This window comes from Helicoverpa zea, chromosome 17 (assembly GCF_022581195.2).
Source record: "Helicoverpa zea isolate HzStark_Cry1AcR chromosome 17, ilHelZeax1.1, whole genome shotgun sequence".
Lineage (NCBI taxonomy): Eukaryota > Metazoa > Arthropoda > Insecta > Lepidoptera > Noctuidae > Helicoverpa > Helicoverpa zea.
This window is the reverse complement of record NC_061468.1, coordinates 526,501-547,821: the sequence shown is the minus strand read 5'-3', so window position 1 is coordinate 547,821 and position 21,321 is coordinate 526,501. Positions and strand designations below refer to the sequence as shown.

Below are 21,321 nucleotides of genomic sequence, written 5' to 3'. Positions count from 1 at the left end.
CTCTACCTACTCTTTGATATGATTATTATTTGTTTTGATTTTGATTCGAGTGGTGGGTGAACGAATTGCCGGGAAAACAGAGCTCTCCTCTCCCATTCTTGTTTGTGCTGAGATTCTGAAGCCATACTACCCTGGTCGTACAGTGCAATATTGCTAGTTACTTTTGTGTTGGTCATCCATTATGGTAGTGTTAAAGTGTTGTGTTGGTGGTTGCGATTCCAAAAGTACGACTCACAGACTCTTTTGCTTCCCCGAGAACGATAAGTTAAGGAGCTTGTGGTTGAAAGTCCTAATTCCTAAAAATCCTGCATTAGAAGGACTCGCTAAAACCCAGTTAAAAGGCAAACGCGTTTGTGAGAAGCATTTTGATAAAACGCAATTTGATCGATGTGGCGTCAGGATACGTTATTCCTGTCCCAGTCTGTTCACGCCGTCAGAGATCTTGCACGGTGTTCCATTTATTATCAAGGGTAAGTTCCTCCAGCTAGTTTTACTAGGATTAGCCTCAAAGGGAATTACTTCCCGTATTGAATAGAATGTAGCCAGTCAAATGTCTATGTTAACAATCTATGACTATAAGTTTAGCGAAAAAGCTGCAACTATACATAGATATCGATATATCTGATAGTGACTTGACTGCACATGCTGCTGCCGCTTCAATCCAAAACGGCTTCATGTAAATACATACAAACCAGTAGTGCAGCTGTGGCTGACTTCATGAAATCACTGCTTGTGCCTGAACTTTTTTTTAAGAACACTTCACTCTTAAGAATGTGACTTTGCCACTTATCTTTCAAATGGATCTATTCATAATTATTTCAATAAATTTGTCTGAAATTCCAGGGGGGAGTGTGGAAAACGAGCATGACTACTTTCGGGTCAGAAGTAAAGATGTCAATCAGACTCCACCACCTAAGGACATTGACGCGGGGAAACTAGGTGTGTGTAAGTCTGTTAGCTTTTTAGATGTAACTACATAAATGTATGTAATTTTTTGTATTTTTTATTTGTAGCTGACAATGATGTTCATAAGGATAACAATACAAATTCACTATCGCCTACAGGTCAAACACCAGTTCCTTTAAAAGTTCTGAATAAAGGTTAGTATGTGGTTAATTTAATAATCATGGCATATTTACAAAAGACTAAAATTAAATTTAAATTTACAATTTTCTGTCAATGGTTAGACATGATTAGGTGCATATTGTGGTTTTTCTTATTACAATGTATACATTAATTTAAGAAAAACAGTAGAATATTTTGGATGTTAATTGTACTTAACAATAATATTCATAAAAATTATTTATTTTCTGTCAAGCACATATACATAAGGTTTTATTTTACTATTCATTATAGTTCCCACTCAAGATCATCAGTCATCGTCCATGTCAATACCACCCCCTTCATCGCCGCCCCAGCCAACGCCGCCCCCCTCATCGCCGCCTCCAACCCGCCAAATATCTTTTATAAAATTGCTGGTTAAAGGTTAGTAAAACATATAAACGATGCTTAACTATTTCATAATTTGCCTCAGTTGAAGCACACAAATATATATTTCTGACACACGTCAATGTTTCAGATGCTGTCAGTTCGAGTGCCGAGTCTGAAAGAATTAATACTTGCCAACGTGAATCAGCAGGTCAAGTCCAAACAGGTGAGAAGTATGCTAATGTTAGCTACTTTTTAGGGTTCCATCCATACCCAAAGGCTAAAATGGGGTCATCATTTTCAGGGTTCTGTACCCAGAAGATAAAACGGGACCCTTTTGTTTTCGCTCCTCTGTCCGTCCGTCTGTCACCAGGCTGTATCTCATGAACCGTGACAGTTAGAGAGTTGAAATTTTCACAGATTTATTTCTGTTGCCGCTATGACAACAAATACTGAAAACTAGAATAGAGTAAATATTTTGGGGGGCTCCCATACAACAAACGTGATTTTTTGCTCGATATTGATAACGGCAACAAGGTAGATGCTTGAAATATTCACAGAATATGGAATGTATTATATATAATTATAGAACGTTTTATAAATTATGGTACGGAACCCTTCGTGCCCGAGTCCGACTCGCACTTGGCCGTTTTTTGTTATGTGTATGTATATTGATATCGTTTTTTATATATCAATTTTAACCATTTTCTATATATTTTTAGGCAAACCAAAGACAAAAATGACAAGCAAAACTCTCAAATATATCAAAGAATCTATAAATCTAGCAAAAGAGAGTGCCGATGACACAAGCAGTCAAAGACTGCAAAGTGCACAAAATCTCATCAAAGATACCAAGCTCATAAGCGAGTTTGAAAAACTTGGCGACAGAGCCAAAACCTTTCTGTTAATGCAACTAAGACTTGCTACAAAGAAAAAAATGGCGAGAAGATTCTCTGAAAATGAAAAATTATTTGCCCTCACCTTATGGAAGCAGAGTCCAAAATCTTATAAACTGTTGGAAAATATGTTTGCCTTACCCAATAGGAGGACACTTATCAGGCTCTCCAGCCGTAAACCCAAAGAGTGTGACGTAAATAATAAGACCTTCGATCACCTTAAGGAAGTTACCCAAGAGTGGGATATAAAGAAAAGGCTATGTACATTGGTATTTGACGAAGTTCCTATCACCTCACGATACAGTATAAGGAAAATGAAAGGAATTGTAAAGATAGCAGAGGAACGACAGCGGGAACTGATTAAACATGTTTTGGTCTTCATGGTACGCGGAATATGCTCTACATGGACACAGAGAATTAAATATTATTGTTTCTTCGGAACAATATCAACAGCACACTTACAAAATATTTTAAAAGGAATTATTCCACGCCTTCGTGATTCAGGACTAATTCCTCTAGCTGTACTCTGTAATCACGGACCACCATTTCGGTTGTTATTTAAAGCATTAAAAGAAGAGACTGCACTACTCAGAAGTACTGAAGATAGATATGGAGGTATGTATTAAAAGTTCCATCTCACACTATTTATGCCATTAAATAAAAAATACATTTAAAGTAACAAATAAAATGAGCAACATAATTCCTTATATTATGTGTTTAATCAGTGCTTAATTTATTTTGTTGCAGATAATACTATTCACATAGCTGGATCTGATTTGTTTTTCTTTTTTGACCCTCCACGTTTATTAAAAGGGATAAGGAACAATTTTGTTAAAAACGATATTATATTCCATAACAAGAGAGCAAGTTGGAGGGACATTATGTATGTTTATGATCTAGATAACAGATCAGGGCACACAAGAGCATTACCAGGATTGAGGGCAGAACATGTTGATCCACAAAAACTAAATAAAATGAAGGTGAAGACGGCTGCCCAAGTGTTGAGTGCTGAAACTGCCGCAATGTTGGAGTTCACGCATTCTGTCTGTAAGTATCATTCCTTCCTTACATTATGTATCTACAAACATGCAAAATCAACAATCTAGTAACTAGTAGGATGAAATACTAAACTATAACAGAAAAAAGAACCTCCTCTTTAACACGCTTTTATTAGGTTAACCTGTATGCATGTAACTATGTTTTGGAGTCTATTAAAAATAAGACATATAAATAAACTATAGTATTTCATTATTAATTTTTTAGATAAGGATCTCAACTGTTCCTTAGAGACGATGGAGGCCACAGCAGAAGTGGTCCTGTTCTTCAGTGATCTCTTCGACAGCGTCAGTGGAGCGCCGGGGGGATTAAAAGGAAAATTAAGAAATGCAGTGAAAAAAAATTCCCCACATGCAGATTTTTGGCGAAAAGCTATATCAAAACTTAAAATTATGGGGTTTTCAGACACGAGTAGCGAACATGCACTTCAACATGAAATATCTATAATTGTGCGTGTGCCGTCTCTAGAAGGATGGATTGAGACATTGAAGAGCTTCTTGGGATTAACTCAGTTATTATTGTATACATTTGGGGTAGAATCTTTTTACCCCCGATATTTAAATCAAGATGTCTTGGAAAAATCTATTAATCGCATTAAATTCAAGAAGCATACACATCGATCTCCTCCCGACCATAAGCAAGGTGTTCGAGTTGGTCCTGCGACTCCTCGCGCCGCAGACCACGCACCGCCCGGAACAGCCGGGGTTACTGCACCACCCGGCCTGCACAGTGAACAGGACTCCGCGGTCGCAACACTCCTCGCCATGGAGAACGCATTTCAACAGGTTCAGCATCCTGGTCTGATAACTTTACAAGATCTCCAAGTCGGACACTCCCCACTGCATGGCACAGGTGATCTCCAGCTTCCTCACAGGTCGGAGCACCATGCTAAACATGATCTCCGCAGTGGACGCCCGAGAGGGGGAGTGCGGAAGAGTCGCGGCCGGCGCAGAGCACCGCAATTGCTTCGAATAGAATAGGGTCATCCTACATAGGACAGATCTTTCACGAAACAAAACCTTGAAGAAGAAACCACTGCTGTTGAATCCGCTCAAGTGATTCTACAGGGCAATAAACAATCAGGGTTCACAACCAGCGGCTCGGAGAGAGAAGACCGATTCATCATATCGACATCTCTATGAAATTGGTTCCCTAATGATGTCGAATTCCAACAGTTCGCAGAACAGATCGAATAAGAAGAAGATAACTCAAAATCATTTATTTATACATAGCTGCAAAACGGCTTTTTGAATGTCAAAATTTGCAAATTTCTGCCCTTGAAACTCATCTACTATTGATTAAGTTCAGCAAAGCTGATAGTATCAAATATGTTTATCAGAATGAATAATTAGATAATTAGCAAACAGCGACCATTTACCATTGCGTATTTGCGGACAATAAACATAAAATAACATTTCCATCCGTTTTATTTGAAATTGAGTTTGGCGCGCTTTTCTGAGTAGAATCACTGAATACCAACATTCCGTAAGAAAAGTCAGCTGACCACATTGATAACATCTGTCAATTATGTCAAAACTGTCTATCAGTGCGTGACAAGTTGCAATCAAAACTTAGTGCTCGTTTATTTACAAGAAATACTCATTTATCTAAACAATAATAATAATTTTTATTTGATTAATTAAATAACTAAATTATAATCACCACTATGAGCAACGACCTAGATTTTTTGTTCAAACCGATTGTCCTGGTGACTGGCTTCGGTCCTTATTTGAACCACCCGGTGAACGCGAGCTGGGAGGCGGTGAAGATCATGAACAAGGATGAGATAGAGAAGAAGCACAATGTGGAGCTGGTGCTAATAGAACTGCCGGTCACCTACGACAACGTGGACGAGTTCGTGCCCGCTCTGTGGCAGACACACACTCCTAAGGTGAGGCATTTACCTTCATGGAACCAGTTCTGTTTAATTTTTTTGTAGGAAAACTTCTATAGAAATGCCTTCTGAGGCCATTTCTGTTGATTTATATAATTTTTCTCCAGTGGCGGATTTACAAATTTGCCGCTAGTAGGCCATTCAATTTTTGCCGCCCCTAATGATTGTGAACTTAATGATGACATTTCTGCAGTGGCGGATTTACAAATTTGCCGCTAGTAGGCCATTCAATTTTTGCCGCCCCTAATGATTGTGAACTTAATGATGACATTTCTGTCAGTTACTAGATTATTTTTGCAACCCGCTATGTAACGAAGAGTTTAATGTTGACCTAACAAGTTTATCTGACAGCGACTTTAAGGCGATTATCACACTGCCCCGCATGATGCAGCGTAGTGCGTGGATGCGTTTTTTTCCGTTGTATGGAAATATCTCCGTTTGTATGGAAAACACGCATAGTCCAACACACTGAAAATGCATCCACGCGCGTTCATGCGGATCACGCACATACATGCGGAGAAACACGCACCCCCGCGCGTAGGTGCGGGGCGAGACGCAAGGTATGGCACACTGAATCCCGCAATGCCGCGCGTGATTTTGAATGGGCGTGACGTGTATATTTGAAAATGGAACTCGCTGTGCGTGAATTTACAAAACGCACCTACGCGCGTGAGTGCGTGAAAAACCCGCACGATGATGCAGATCTGCACTCCCGCAGGAACGCGCGTAGGTGCGTCGACACGCAAGATGCAGCGTGATGCGGGGCAGTGTGAAGATCACCTAAAGCGTAAAACCTCTGTAACTTTTAAACGGCTCAATTGATTTTCAGGAAACATGTCTAAGAATACTCGCCCGTAAAACACCTGTAATACCAAAAAAAAACTAAATTGAAATCGGTTCATTCGTTCGGATACTATGATCAGTGGCGTACGCCGCATCGGGTGGCACCCGGGGCGGACTACCTATTGAGCACACCCCCAAAAAAAAAACGACACAATATAATCACGGACTAAAATTGTAATTGAAGTACTTAAAAATCGTGTAGAAATCATTCATGGTGCTTTTTGCTAGGTTTAACATAAAGAAACCGGAGTCATACCACTGCAAAGTTATAAAGTGCTAGCTAGCTTTATAAAAACCAGTGTCAAGTAAAAAAGCCGTGAGCGCAGCGAGCGCAAAATTTTTAAGTTTTAGAACAGTAAAGTACCAAAACGAGTTTATAAAACCGGCCTAAAGTGAAAAAATCGCGAGCGTAGCGAGCGCGAAATTTTTTAGTTTTGGGACACAAACGTACCCAAACAAGTGTGAAAAACAACCACTGCAAAGAGAAGAAGCCGCGAGCGTAGCGAGCGCGAAATTTGTGATTTTTGGGACGCAATGATATCTAAAGAAATTAGAAAAAAGTAACTGTCAAGTGAAAGGCGAAATTTTTGAGTCTTGGAACACAAAAATACTCAAACAAGTTTGAAAAAAAACAATGTAAAGTGAAAAAGTTGCGAGCGCAGCGAGCGCGAAATTTTTTGAGTTTTGGGACACAAAAGCGAAATTATTTGGGGCACAAAAGTCCTCCACCTCCTGAACAGCTTAGAAATCGTCAGCGTAGAGCGTCAGTTGTTTTTGCTACTTCAGTGCTTTAACTTTTTGTTAGATTGGACTCAAAGAGCGCAGAATAAACCAGAAATGATGAAGGAACCGCGAGCGAAGCGAGCGGATCTTTCAATTTATTTTTATTGAAACGCTATTGGAATATTTTAAAATTCATGATCACATAAACCTAAGCATATATTACAGTGCATTTATTAATCGTTTATTTATATACAGATTGTGTACTCGTATAATTCTAAAAAAAAAAAACTGTAAAAAAATTAGCAAAATTTGCCGCCCCTCTAAATCTGCCGCTCTAGGCACTGGCCTACTTGGCCTATTGGTAAATCCGCCACTGTTTTTCTCGTTATTTGTATAAAATGCAAAGCTGGTAAAATATTTGTTATTCATTTATTCACAAACACAGCTATCATTACAGAATATTTTCCAATGCGGTAGCGTGGTAACATATGAATTAATATGTAAAAAATTTGTAGCTTTGTTGTGTGCAGTCATGTCTTTGTTTTGTTTATTCACACATACCTGCCTGGTTAGGCCTAGTCTAGTTATTTGAACTTTCTGATAAATAAAAACTTTAATTTCTAATTCCCTAGTTGGTGATCCATGTGGGAGTATCAAGCATAGGGAAGTGCTTACAACTGGAATCCCAGGCTCACAGAAAGGGCTACCAGAAGAAGGATTACTTTGACAAAATCCCAGAGAACAGCACCTGCTTAGCTGAGGGAGCAATAAGGTTGCATACCAAGTTGAATGTGGAACAAATCTGCAAGGAGTTCAATGGCGACAACCCTCCTGATGAAAGATATAGAGCTGAAGTGTCCTATGATGCTGGCAGGTAAGATCAGCTTTAAATCTGTCTATGAAATACTTTACTACTCATGATAACATTATTTACTACTGCAAAAATTTTGGTCTACAGCTCCCCAAAATCAATCTACAATCAATCACTATTCCTTTCTTAATATAACTAATTACCATCCAGTCAGCTTGTGGTCAAATGCATGACTATCATAACGAATACTTATTATAGTTAATGTTTAACGCTTCTACTTTTTCTACAATATATAAGTTTATGATTTAAACTCTTTGTTTAAACCAGACAATGGATCATAAGTTCATTTAACTAAGAATGTTGCAGTCACTGATAAGATAAAAGATGTTATTTATCTAGAATTGAAGATAAACATTGCACAATAGTTTGTGCTATCTCAGTTGATTTATATTTTGCAACAAACTTATCCTTATGCTATGCTTTCACATCAAAGGTATATACAATAGATCCTATGGTACCTGTATTATTTGTACATCATGCACATTTCGTACAATGGCAGACTTAACGTCTTCTTGAAAGACATTTTTTCCCAGTCTAAATTCTGCAATATTTTATTGTTTGTTATGTTGCATGTTGGATTTATTTATGAATGAGTATTCCACTATGTGCTGCCTTTCATAATACACTCTTCTATCATACAAATGCAACAATGTCAATTGAAATAGGACAGATTCAATATAAAAAAATAAACATTCAAGTATATGCTTGAAGTTTATCACCAAGTTGCTTTCTGATTTTAATATTTAATTAGATAAATATAATATTTTTTGGATACAGCATGTTTAACTAGCCATTAAAATATAGTATTAACTTCGCCCCTCCATTCCAGGTATCTCTGTGAGTACATCTACTACACATCGCTGAGCATTGACAACACTCGTACCCTATTCGTCCATGTGCCCGTCATGGACATCTACTCCTCAAAGGAGACAGCCAGTGGCCTGGAGCGCATCCTGGATCTCTGCATGGAACAGATCAACGAGAGGGGGGATACAAGTGAAGAGCTTGCCGAAAAGCTCAAGAATGCCAAGGTAGATTGCGGTGATAGTAATAAATTATAATATTGTAAGTATGTTACTTTGCATTATTTAGTATTTATTGTAGTGTATTGTAAATATTTGTATGAGTATAAGACAATTCAAGTAAATACTTACTTGATGGATGACAATTCAGTAATCAATTTTCCCACAAAAGGTAAAATATACTCATAAGTGTAAGAACAAAGTTTAACAATGCAGTTAATGTTAGTAGGTCAACATGGATATTTTACTACATTCTTGAAAAATGGAACTGATTGTAATTATAATGCATTATTATATTTTATCCAGCAGTAATTACTTTTGCTTGTAACGTATTCTGTATATTAGATAATGTAAAAGAATATTGTTTAATTAGGCAGGTAATTGTTTACCTTATTTCTGTATAATACAGGTTGTAGCCACGTAACATGAACACAAAGTACTTAATATTTAAAAACTGCAACTTTTCATTACAATGTATATTCATAAAACAAACTAATAGTGTACCTACATGTACGATAGATGAAACTACGTACACCAATAATTCCATACCAGTAAGACTAATATTTTATCATACAGTATTGTGAAGTTGTTGAATTAGTAAATTGTATGAAGTTATAAACCAGTGTTTTATTATTCATCATCAGTTCTATAAATAGAGAAGAGAGGGCCAGTTTCAATAGTTCGCGCAGCCGTGTGCGTTCGCGTAGCGGAATGTTGTTGAATTTAAAGATTTTAATTATGCAGATAATTAGTGTAAGACGTCCTATAATTGTGTATGGTAAAAAAAAATTGTGTATGCAGCCATTGTGGAGAAATTCACCAAAAACTGATTCCGCTGGGCGAACGTTGTCCGAACTTTTTTAAATCCATAGACTTGAGAAGAAAAGAGATGTGTCCAAAAATTAATGTGTGTTTGTGTATAATTATTTATGTACTAGCTTTCCGCCCGCGGCTTCGCCCGCGTGGAATAAAACAAATTGTACGTCATCCCTCGGGAATTCCTCATTTTCGAGGATCCATTATCGTATCATTTAGCTTCTAAATTTATATGTTCATATTCGTTTGCAATATATAAGTAGATGTAAAAAAAAACAGTTTAGACGATTAAACAAATTGTACATCATCCCTCGGGAATTCCTCATTTTCGGGGATTCATTATCGTATCATTTAGCTTCTAAATGTACATGTTTATATTCGTTTGCATGTTTATATTACCTTGTTTTAAACGACACACAGCGCCATCTACAATCCATCCATCAAGCAAACAATATTTTTGTTTTCCCTCGGGAATATCTATTTTTTCGGGATAAAAAGTACCCTATTATTTAATCCGGACTTCTAACTTTACGTCTGCAAAATTTCAAAGCAATCGGTTCAGTAGTTACGGCGTGAAAGCGGAACAAACAAACAAACAAACAAACAAACTCACTTTCCGATTTATAATATTAGTAAGGATGAATGAAATCAGTGCATGCATACACTTCGGAGAAATTCAAGTTTCCGCTACGCGAACGTTTGGACATTAGCTAGTTTTCATATAAAGCGCTTACATAGAGAGCTGTAGATTTTTACATACGTGATTTTTACGTACGTATTAGTGATTGATACTGATGCCAAAAATGCAATCAGTAAAATTTTTGTCTGTCTGTCTGTCTGTATGTTCGTTATAGAAACAAAAACTACTTGACGGATTTTAACGAAACTTGGTATAATTATTCTTCACACTGGGCAGGTTGTAGGATACTTTTCATTACGCTAAGATCAATAGGAGCAGAGCAGTGAAGGAAAATGTTGGGAAACCCTAATGGTTAAAGCTACATAGAAACCATGTATGACGGAAATGTTCTCCTTAAAATTATGTAAAGAATATCTCACGACAGCATATGTCTATCTTTTATGGTTGGCTCACAATAACACATGTAAGTCTCGGTAGCTTAGCAGTTCGGAGCTTTCTGATTATATTTGTCTACTCTTACGTTCATAACACTCTCACTCATCCCTAATTTAAAAATGTTAACATTATTACCTATTCAATAAAAAAAGAATCATATAAATCGGTAAAGAAATACCAAAGTTATACATGAAATACCATAATAAGCCATTGCGCGTGAATACTGAATCATGCTATAAGGATTATTTTTGTGTAACATCGTCGCGCTCGACGACCTTATTAACAATATTGATTTGATGACTATTATTATTATTACTCATTTATTCAGTCTTTAAATATTATTTTTATATTTTTCTTTTGTCGTTACTTTATAAAATATGTAAGTACTAGCTTCCGCCAGCGGCTTCGCCCGCGTGGTGTGTTGATAAAAAGTAGCCTATGTGTTAATCCAGGGTATCACCTATCTACATACCAAATTTCAATCAAATCGGTCCAGCCGTTTTTGCGTGATTGAATAACAAACATACATCCATACATTCTCACAAACTTTCACATTTATAATATAAGTAGGATTAGTTATTTTGGTATTGTTTAAATATTCGTTCAAATTATAAATAGTTTACATTTTATTTCTTTCTAGGTGAAGTAGTAGTAGGTAGGCATAGGTTTAAATAATTTGATGGGCTGGTGTTTATTATTTCTTTCTCTCTTTCTACAAAGTCCGAATCTAACGCGGACGAAGTCGATGGCGGGCGGCAGAAGCTAGTACACAAATACACACTTATTTTTGGACACATCTCTTCTAAAGTCTATGGATTTTAAAAAGTTCCGCCAGGACAACGTTCGCCCAGCGGAATCAGTTTTTGGGGAATTTCTCCACAATGGCTGCATACACAATTTTTTTTTTACACTAACACTAATTATCTGCATAATTAAAATCTTTAAATTCAACAACATTCCGCTGCGCGAACGCATACCGCGCAGCCTTTCTGTATTCTCAGCAGTGAAAGTTCGTCAACACAAGTTTTGCCTTGACAGCCGTGCAATATTTATCACCGTACATTTTATAATTTCCCTACCAGATGAGATATCGGCGGCGACGAGGAAAGTCAAGTGTGAACACGGGCCCTTCCGCTAACTTGAACAGGTAAAAATGAAAGAAGTAGAAATGGAATTTAGCAGTTTGCTTTCGCATAAGCTACTATATAACAAATACATTTATTGTCGACTTTCAATTATAGATTCATTGGATGTGGCGCACGTCGGTCGCTCACATCTGCAAGGTTCACTCCACTGTTTCTCATGATAGCACGGCGCTTTACCTCAATTACAAAGACTGTAATTATTTAGTCACCTACTGTAAGTTACACTAGTGGTTTATTTGTGAAATAAAATGCATTAGTTAGATTATAAACACGTCATTTATTGGTCTAATCTTCCTCCTCGTCGGCTGCGGCGCCGCCACCCTGTCCCTTGCGCAAGTTCTTCCTCTTGACGCGGCCGGGCCTGCCGCCGCCGAACGGTGACTTCAGAGAGAAGTCGATGTGTTTGCCGCTGTCGAGGCGGACGATGAACGAAGGAATGTTCACCACTTGCTTGCGGACGCTGTGGACAGATGTATGGTGTGATTAGAATAGGTACCGTGGATTGAAATGATGATCAACTAAAATTAAGTTTAAAGTATCTAGGACTCTGATACCCTAGATTTTAGAGTTCTTTCAGTTTCTAAGGTAAGCTTAGAGTAACTTTGAGGCACTCTTCTATGCCAACAAAACAGTAAAGAATTGCATTAATACCTTACCTGAGTAACGCTCACAAAGAGCTTATAAACATTTCAAGACATTGACCCCAACTGGGTTGGGAGCCAAGTGGTCTTTTAGAAAACAATTCAGAGCCGAGCAGCTATCGCCGCACGCGCACGTGATCACCTGCATTTGATTTTAATGTTATTTCTGTTTGGAATAAATCCAGATAGTCAATCACCATCAGAATTAATATGTATCTTGTCACAAAATTCATAAAAACCAGTCTTACCGGATGTGTCTTTGCCTGATGAGAATACGGGCGTGATGGATAGACTTGGCAAGACCAGCCTTGAAGACCTGGGTCTGCAGACGGCGCTCCAAGAAGTCCTCAATCTTCAGACCGAGCACGTAATCGAGCTTCATCTGCTTCTCATCCAACACTCCGATCCTGACGAGACGACGCAGGAGTGCGTTACCTGGAAGCATTTAACAGGCTCTATAAGTACCAAGTTTTAGGAAGTTACTGTGTAAATTAGGGAATCAATGAATATAGTCAGAGAAATAGTGATCAACAGTTTTCTTCAGATAAGAGGTTGCCAGATTTTTTCATCATTTAAATCAGTTTCCATTCATTGTACCAAAAACTTAAATCACATGGCACACAATCACAGTTGTCATGGACAAAAGTTTTGTCAAGTATTAGAAGGTCTATTTCAAAACCGCGGGAATCTATTGCCTCGTAATAATCAACATTTCATAAAATTCACAATGGCTCACCTTCAAACAGTCTCTTAGGGTCCTTCTCCTCAAGGGTCAGCAGCTCACGGGCAGCCTTCCGGATGCGAGCGAGCGTGTACTTGACGCGCCACACTTCACGCTTGTTGCGCAGACCATACTCGCCGATGATCTTAAGCTCCTGGTCGAGACGCGCCTTCTCGAACGGACGGCGAGGCGTCACGTACGTCTTCGAGAATACCGACGGTACTCGGTTGTTCACCATCTTGGCGAGCTGGAAATGTAGTTGTGAGGGTTAGGATGGGAACTCGAGGTATTTTACCAATGTTTGTGAAGCAAAACATGTGGTTATCAAAAATACCATAACCGGATAATTTAACACCATCTATATTTACAGAAAGTACCTAGCAGTAAATCCTACGTTGTACACGAGTGATACATTATATTTTTTTAAGTTTGTCGCCACAACCTTGCAAGTGCCTACTCAAGGTGAAGTAAATGCACTTGGAGATCAATATTCGCGGAGTTTCTATCGCCTACATATCCACTCATTACGAATTATTGAGAAATCGAAATGATCTACTTATAGGCATTTTTAGGTTATGTTCACACAAATCCATTGAAATCTTATAGATCCAATAATACTTGCCAAATATCTTTACACTGTACTTAATTAAATAACAAAATAGAAATATTTAAACACTTATTTCACATAATAGTATAACACAACAATATTTAAAAATAATCACCTTGTTCCGCTAACACGGCTCGCCGAAAAAGAGTTGTCAAAAAGAACGAACAGACTAGAGAACAACTTTTATGTCAATGTCAACTAAAATTATTGCCAGTTGCCAGACTATTTTTACTTTATAGTAGAAAATAAACGTACATACTACTAAATAACTCCTTACTCCTTTTGATAATTTTGTTTTATAACACAAATCATGTGATATAAAATTAAGTAAGTTCCCCGCAATTCCACACGCATCCCGAAGGAAATACACACTCGCATAAAAAGTGGCCAATGTCCTTTCTCAAGACCAGTTGCTAATGACTATCGGGCTTATTACACTTGACTAAATTCAGTCGTCTAAGTATAATGGCAATTATATAGGAAGGTACACTAAATTATTTAAAAACCTAATTAAGCTACTGAATTTAGTCAAGTCTAATAAGCCCTTTAATCGTGCTATACCTAGAACGAAGGTACAGTTATTTACTTTCGCATTATTTAATGTCTTTGATAAAGAAATAATCGTGGGAAGTCGTGGTGGCTTAGTGGGTAAAGGACCAACCTCAAGTATGAGGGCACGGGTTCGATCCCAGGTCAGGCAAGTACCAATGCAACTTTTCTAAGTTTGTATGTACTTTTAAGTATATCTTAGACACCATTGACTGTGTTTCGGATGGCACGTTAAACAAATTCTTCCTATTAAGAAAAAAAAACTACCTTCTGTATTATATAAGTTTATTTATTTACACTCGATACAAATATGTACAATTTTGTAAAATATGATTAAAACTTCTTGAATTTCATGAAGTTCTTGTATTTTTTAGGATTCAATCCATAAGCTTTCAACCTTTCATCTGACAGATTGACCATAGGATTCATTGGCTGTTTCTGGTTACCTTTGCCCTTGTTTTTAAACTTATCGTTTTGTTTGAAATTCTTTTTGAAATCTTTTTTATTGGTTTTCTTTTTCTTTTGATTTGGTTGTTCGGAAGTATCGGGGTCCGCTTTGCGTTTTAAGTTACCTTTATTATTTGCTACAGTTTCAGAATTATTATTACTTGGTGTGGAATTGTCACCAGCTTTCTTTTTATTTTTCTTTTGAGGAGTTTCTATTGCACTCTCATTAACACCATTCTCTTCTGCGTGCTTTTGTTTATTTTTCTTGCCTTTTTTACCTTCCAAAGTAACATCATCAGTGCTCAGTTGACTAGGCTCCACATGTTCCACACTTTCAACAACAAACCCGTCTTTATGTTTCTTTTTCTTCTTCTTTTGTTTTACTTCTCCATTTTCTTCTGCAGTTGTTTCTTCAATATTTGAAGTGCTTGTGTCCTCTGTCTTAGCTTTGAGTTTATTTTTCTTTTTGCTCTTAGTTTCAGGAGTGTCAATAGTTTGATCTCCAGCGTCTACGACTTGATTAGTTTGTTGTACATCTTGCGTAGATTCTTCTATATTGGTATTATCTGTGTCCTTCTGTTTGTTCTTTTTCTTCTTCTTCTTTTTTTTCTTTTTCGCTTCTTCTATTGGTACTACTAATTCTGGGTCTCTGGAAATGACAAGTACAATGGTTAAGCTGCAAACAGATAAGAGGAGTTATATTACAAAATTAACGTTCATAAAATATTTAAGTACTTGATTTCAACACGATTGTAGACGATTAAGTGTTACAGGTTTCAAAAATTCTGAAGACTGATCCATTAGTTTTTTGGCGATTGGGATTGAATTTTGATATTAGCTTCATAAAAATTATGTAAAATTTCTATTTCTAATCGAAAACAACAGATGGATTGGTCATTGTAATCCGTAGTTAAATGATGTGTTACTTACTCTGGCAAGTCCTTGAACAGACTGGGCAGTATTTTCTTCTTGAGCCTGACGTCAGCCGCTTTCTGCGCATAGTTCCTGGCGTCTCCTCGCTCCACGTTCTCTGGCCGATGCTTCAGGATCTTCTTCAGAGGAACCCACTGGGTCAGCTCTTTGTCATCTGCTAGAAGAATCTGGAAAAATAATTGTAATTGCATAAGTTGTGATTTTTTGTCATTTTGTGATATTGACGTACAAACGTACGGGATTTTTGCAGACGCTCCTTGTAAAGCACTGGTACTCAGCTGCATCTGGTCAGACTTTAAGCCAACCCCGGCATAGTTGGGACTACTATGTCGGGGTTGGCTTCCAAATGATGTCCTGGATTTTTGCTTGAAAAAGAACATCCAAACACACAATTTTTCACGTTTATAATGTTAGTAAGATATTACTAAGTGGGATTGTGTTAATAAATTGCACCTTACCTCCTCAACAGTAAGTCCATAATCATTAGGTACGACCTCCCGGTACTTGAACCTGGTCGGCAGGTCACCTCCTATGACATCCTCACAGTCCATCTTATAATACTCCTCCATATATTCATCATAAGTCTTCTCAGCCACCGTGGGTATGAACTTGGGTTTCTCAGAAGTCAGCAACTCGGCTAACTTGGATTTCTTCTTTCTGTTTCTTCGTTTCTTGCCAAGAGTCTTCTTTACTTCTTCTAGAAGATTCTCGCGCGCTTTCTTTGGGTCGTAGTCGGCGTCCATCTGGATAAAGGTGATTATTATGAGTCGGTAAACGATAGTTATAAATTGCATTAAAAAAAGATACATAAAACATATCTATTTCTTTTTTTTTAACAGGCACTTTAGCTTATTTATCAAGTCGGCACAAAATAATAATGAATATAAACCACGTTTTCTTGAGTTTTTATGTCACCTCATAATAACAGAAATGCGTACGTTACGTCCAAGGTACCAACCATTCGTGTTCTATCAAAGATACTCTGAGTAGAACGCTTTATAATAGTGTATACTTACATTAAAATCTTCGTCTTCACAATGTGGTCCGTCATCATCACCCTGATCACCGTCATCATCACCATCCGCCTCCGGCTGGTACTTATCCCAGTTTTCTGTAAATTAAAAAAAAAAATTGGTTACTGAGCCAACTTTACTCCTATTATTTATTTTGTAGTTATTTTTACATGCCTTTTTTTACAAATACCGCGATTTTTCAGGGCATCTCTACTGGCTTAAGTAGAGGCTAGTCATCACCCATAAGGAAACCTACCCATAGGATCCTGTCAAGACAATAATTGGCTTTATTTATCTAAGCTTGTCAAATTAATTTTTACATCATGAAATGCCTAATCCCAACAGAGCTTCTGTGGTCCCAGAAAATTTGCAAAAACAACAGAGCCAACTAAATTATTTTGCTATAAAATATTCCAAATTTCTCAGCCACAAAACGTACCAATCTCTAGTTCTTCATCTAGATCAGGGAACACAGGTTTGGATTCATCCGCGTCTCCGTAGTACTGCTCGTCGAAGATCTCGCGCATGCGCTTGTCGTGTTCCTCAGGGTCGAACTCACTCTCCAGGTCTTCTTCCTGGAAGTAGGTAATAATATGTTTTTACATAATAAACACTAGTCGTTTCGGAGGCCTGCGGCCAGAGGGAATTACTGTTGCACTTGAAAAATGTAACCAATAAGAGATTAGTAATATCCTGCTAATGCATTCCCTGTATTAGAATATCAATCCCAGTATCATCGTATACGTCGCATAGGCACTATATAGCACATCCAGATAAAAAGTAGCTTGTAACCTTCGTCGAAAGCTAGGAATCTAACACTTAAAGAATTCTTCAAATTGTTATTTGAATTCAGTCATTTCTGAGATTAGCATGCTCAAATAAACGGAACCCTCAGCTTTATAACATTAGTAGGTAGGTAGAGAATAAAAAGGTTTCTACCGAAAAATACACAACTTTGTATCCAACACCCAATAGCTACTTTTACATACCCTGAAAGCCAGTTCATCATTGCCGGTAACCTCCTTGATCCTGTTGATCTTCTCCTGTATCTCCTTGAGCTTGAGCGCCTTCATGCGCGCGATCTCCTCCAGCTTGCGCTGCTTCTCCTCTTCCTTGCGGGACCGCACCTCGGCTCGCTTCTTCGCACGACGGTCATCTTTGGGCCGGATGTAGTTCATGGTGCGGGGGAAACGTTTTAGCTGGGATATAAGAAAATAAATGGTGAGGAGGATGCTCTATACTTAATTCTTTTCAAAGGGTCTAAATAATTTACTATTATAGATATTTAGTTTGATTCAATATATAGTATTTACAGTCAATATCAATGTGGTGTGTGTGTGTGTTACATACTGTTAATATTACCAGTACAAAAAAAATTTGCAATGGACTTAACATGGTTTTAATTTACGTTAGTGTAAAGTTAGTGTTGCTGACTGACTTCTCAAGAAGAGAGCAAGATTTTCTACTGTTTGAGTTGATTATATTGAATGCATATAAACTATTGTCTATTTATTTGAAACTTAAAAAACCATACCTGTCTTATAATCATATCCATAAATCCTCAGACGGAAACTAAAACTATCATAGACACCCTCATATCCTAAACTATTAAACTGCAACTTATGAAAAACTCACATATTCCTGGTCAGGCTCTTCAAATCGGAAGTTGTAAGCCCTCTCGAACTTGCCCTGCTCCTCCACTCGCTCCTCATCAGCTTCTAACTCTTCGTCATCCCTGATCTTGTCTTCAGCTTCACCAACATCACCTTCTTCAAGATACCTGTGGCGGTAGAGGTGGAATTCAGTGGTGTGATTTTAAAACCAGGTAGAATCTTGGAAATATGGACCATATTAAAACTGACTGCCTAACTGTCATTTGAATATTGCGTAATATTAGATTACATAAATATAATCATCTGCCTGGCATTTTCTCAACTATGTTAGCACTTATTTATTTGGTATGTATGTGCAACTAGTTTGACATTTTGAAAGAGCTGTTATAGGTGTACTTGAAAAAAAGTGCATACTCACAGCAAATCCAGACAATCAAACTCACCGTTTATTTAAAATGTAGTCTCTGAGGAATGCCTCTCCCTCATTGAGCTTAGGGTCCGACCACAGTGCCTTCAGTGGCGCCAAGTCCTTCTCCACTTCGTCATCTATGTGCTCTGCTTGCCCTGTGAGGTACTCTTTTAATTTTGTCTCCTGAAGTATAGATAATGTATGTTTTATAAAAAAAGGAAAGAATATACCTACAGAAAACTTACAAAGTAGGTACATAGTACATAAGTAACTATTTCACACAGTCTTCTATCCTTTGCCCTCATAAACAACTTTCTATTTTTCCAGAAATTACCTTCAGGTAACTGATGGAATTGTCCCTCACACTGTGCATCAGCAAAACTGTTCTTTTTCTAATAACTCAAATCTTTTTGTACAAGTTCAAGAGTCATAGTCTAACTAAAAGATTGTTGACATATAATATAACAAAATGAAGCAAATCAGAACTATCTTTTAACCTGTTGCATAGTAAGCATTTCCCAAAAAACCCTCTAAAAACATCACATTTATAAGAATAATGTATGACAAAAATGAGTGAATGATCATACTTTACTCTCAGAAGTTTTCCTCTCCTTCTTAGGCTCTTCAACTTCAGCTTTCTTCTCAATGCTGAAGATATTGCCGTCATCATCATCATCCTCGTCACTGTCAGCAAATGTCAGCTGCTTTGGCTTGCTCTCTTTTTCTGAAAGCAATGTTATTTCATACTAAGTAATTAAATATAGGCACACCTTTTATTGTTTTATAGCTCAATATGGAAAATTATATAGAAAATGCTATTTATGATAACAAAAAGAAACTTAGATATTAAATTGTCAGGTCAGGTCTTATCTAAAGGCCCCAGTACACGTTGGCCCAAGTGCGGCCAATACACGCCATCACCAATGTGTACACGGGGTATTGGTGCAGGTTGGCGGACATTTGTCAAGGTTGGCGCGCATTCGGCGAGTTGTCGGTTTTTTGGGCACACATCAAAGGAATCTTGGCCCAGCTTGGCATGTGGTGTTTACACATTTGGCCAATGTTTAGTTCGTCACTGACCGCTGAGGATAGTATACTTTTGTGTTGCGTGTAAAAATAAATATAGTAGTAAGTAGAGTAGTGTAGTATAATATAAATATATATAGTAGTGTAGTATAATTCAAATATATATGGTATTGTACAAATAAACAGCCGCAGCCGTAACTACCTCGACGTCCATCGCAAGTGGTTTGCCAGGCAGCAATGAGCCATGCGCCAATGTGTAAACATCATTTGATCGTGGCCTACATTTGTGCATTGCACAGCTTGGCCCAACACAGGCCAACGTGGGGCCTTGACTTTTGTAATACAGCAAGTACGATAATTAACACTCATTCCTTCTCTATCTGGAAAAAGTCTGTGCTCTGCAGTAGGATTACAATATTAAGCAGCAAATTATTATAATATTAAGAACTACATTTACTAGTTGCTGCTATAGGATGTTTAAAAATGTATTTCCTGTCTATCTATTACCTGGCTCCTTTTTCTCAGTTTCATCAAAGAACTTGTACTTTGGATCATAAATCCTTGGGTCTTTTGTCTTCAGTAACGCCAATGTCTTGAGGAACTGCGTCTCCATCTCCTCCGACACCTCGGGAGGCTCGTCACTCTCATCTTCACTGTCTGATGATGCGGAACCATCGCCGTTGACGGCTTTGGAACCATACTTCTGTTCCACTACAAAATTAAATAAATTAAGTTACTGTGTACGGTCATGTAGCCTTCTAAATGTACATGAGGCACAGTAGAGTTTATTTGTTACGAAATATAGCAAGATATGCAGAAGTAAAAGGTAAAATGCGGTGCTTACGTTTATGAAGTTCTTCCTTCTCCCGCCACTTGTCGTACTTCTTAGCGTACTCATTTTCTGTCTTAAGCGCAACCTCTTCGTCTGAGTCTTCATCAAATAGCGTTGGTTTAGGCATTCTTATTCATAAACTATTTTATTTTAATTTATAACCAAAAACACACCATCAACATGCCTTCGTGTTTATCTGTCAAGTGAAATGTCAATGTCAAGTATGCCTTCAATCGATTCTAAGCAAAACGCTATTGCTGTAAAAATGTAAACGTAAATCCATTACATAAACTTAACTAAAAATTAGAGTTCATCATATCGTTTTTCTAAATAAATATATTTACATTAAAATAAAGTTAAGCTCAATACACTAATTTATTTAAAAATATGCAAAGAATAAACCAAACTAAAATGGAACGTTGAAATTATGACAGCAAAAGTGTGGTGTGTATATAGTAAAAAATATCCTTTGAAGTGGTACTTTTTAATTCAACTCATGTTCACATCAAGAAAGAAAATTTTACACTAATCAGAATCAATACAAGATATTGTAATGGAGAAATATGTTAAATTATTGTCAATCATTTATGTTTCCTTCTAAAGTGACTGTTTTTATCTACCAGCCTAGGTTAGTTAGAAAGTTAGAATTTAATAACGCGTTAAGTATGGCAATATTATTATAACCTGTATTTCACCGGGAGTCAGTGATTGTTTTTCTGTTGTGAAATTGATTGAATTTCAGTCTAAAATAACAGTAAATA

At 37.3% G+C, this 21,321-nt stretch overlaps 3 protein-coding genes across 7 annotated transcripts; 1 reads left to right on the top strand and 2 right to left on the bottom strand.

Annotated features, from left to right (window-relative positions):
- The first annotated feature begins 6 nt into the window (after positions 1-6).
- Positions 7-12,185, top strand: LOC124637923 (pyroglutamyl-peptidase 1). Of its 4 annotated transcripts, none has more exons than XM_047174653.1 (10): positions 7-470; positions 844-939; positions 1,065-1,100; positions 1,357-1,485; positions 1,580-1,654; positions 2,151-2,939; positions 3,072-3,371; positions 3,588-5,271; positions 7,473-7,714; positions 8,541-9,352. In XM_047174653.1, the coding sequence occupies exons 1-8, from the start codon at positions 182-184 to the stop codon at positions 4,358-4,360; spliced, it is 2,487 nt and encodes an 828-aa protein (XP_047030609.1). In that variant the 5' UTR covers positions 7-181; the 3' UTR covers positions 4,361-5,271; positions 7,473-7,714; positions 8,541-9,352. The 4 variants fall into 4 exon arrangements, with proteins under 4 accessions (XP_047030609.1, XP_047030608.1, XP_047030610.1 ...); XM_047174652.1 differs by having other exon boundaries at positions 1,014-1,100; XM_047174654.1 differs by lacking the exon at positions 1,065-1,100.
- LOC124637925 (40S ribosomal protein S9) lies at positions 12,027-14,005 on the bottom strand. Of its 2 annotated transcripts, none has more exons than XR_006985309.1 (4): positions 13,854-14,005; positions 13,147-13,378; positions 12,426-12,845; positions 12,027-12,229 (listed from the first exon to the last, which is right to left on the bottom strand). XR_006985309.1 is itself a non-coding variant. In XM_047174658.1 (4 exons), exons 2-4 carry the CDS (start codon positions 13,367-13,369, stop codon positions 12,055-12,057), a joined length of 585 nt encoding a protein of 194 aa, XP_047030614.1. In that variant the 5' UTR covers positions 13,370-13,378; positions 13,854-14,004; the 3' UTR covers positions 12,027-12,054. The 2 variants fall into 2 exon arrangements, 1 of the variants encoding a protein (XP_047030614.1); XM_047174658.1 differs by having other exon boundaries at positions 12,659-12,845; positions 13,854-14,004.
- A 553-nt stretch (positions 14,006-14,558) lies between these two features.
- LOC124637924 (protein KRI1 homolog) lies at positions 14,559-20,772 on the bottom strand. The gene is made up of 11 exons (XM_047174656.1): positions 20,573-20,772; positions 20,236-20,439; positions 19,290-19,426; positions 18,737-18,885; positions 18,316-18,460; positions 17,670-17,879; positions 17,120-17,255; positions 16,684-16,778; positions 16,126-16,410; positions 15,665-15,834; positions 14,559-15,383 (listed from the first exon to the last, which is right to left on the bottom strand). The coding sequence occupies exons 1-11, from the start codon at positions 20,685-20,687 to the stop codon at positions 14,621-14,623; spliced, it is 2,409 nt and encodes an 802-aa protein (XP_047030612.1). The 5' UTR covers positions 20,688-20,772; the 3' UTR covers positions 14,559-14,620.
- Positions 20,773-21,321: the final 549 nt, after the last annotated feature.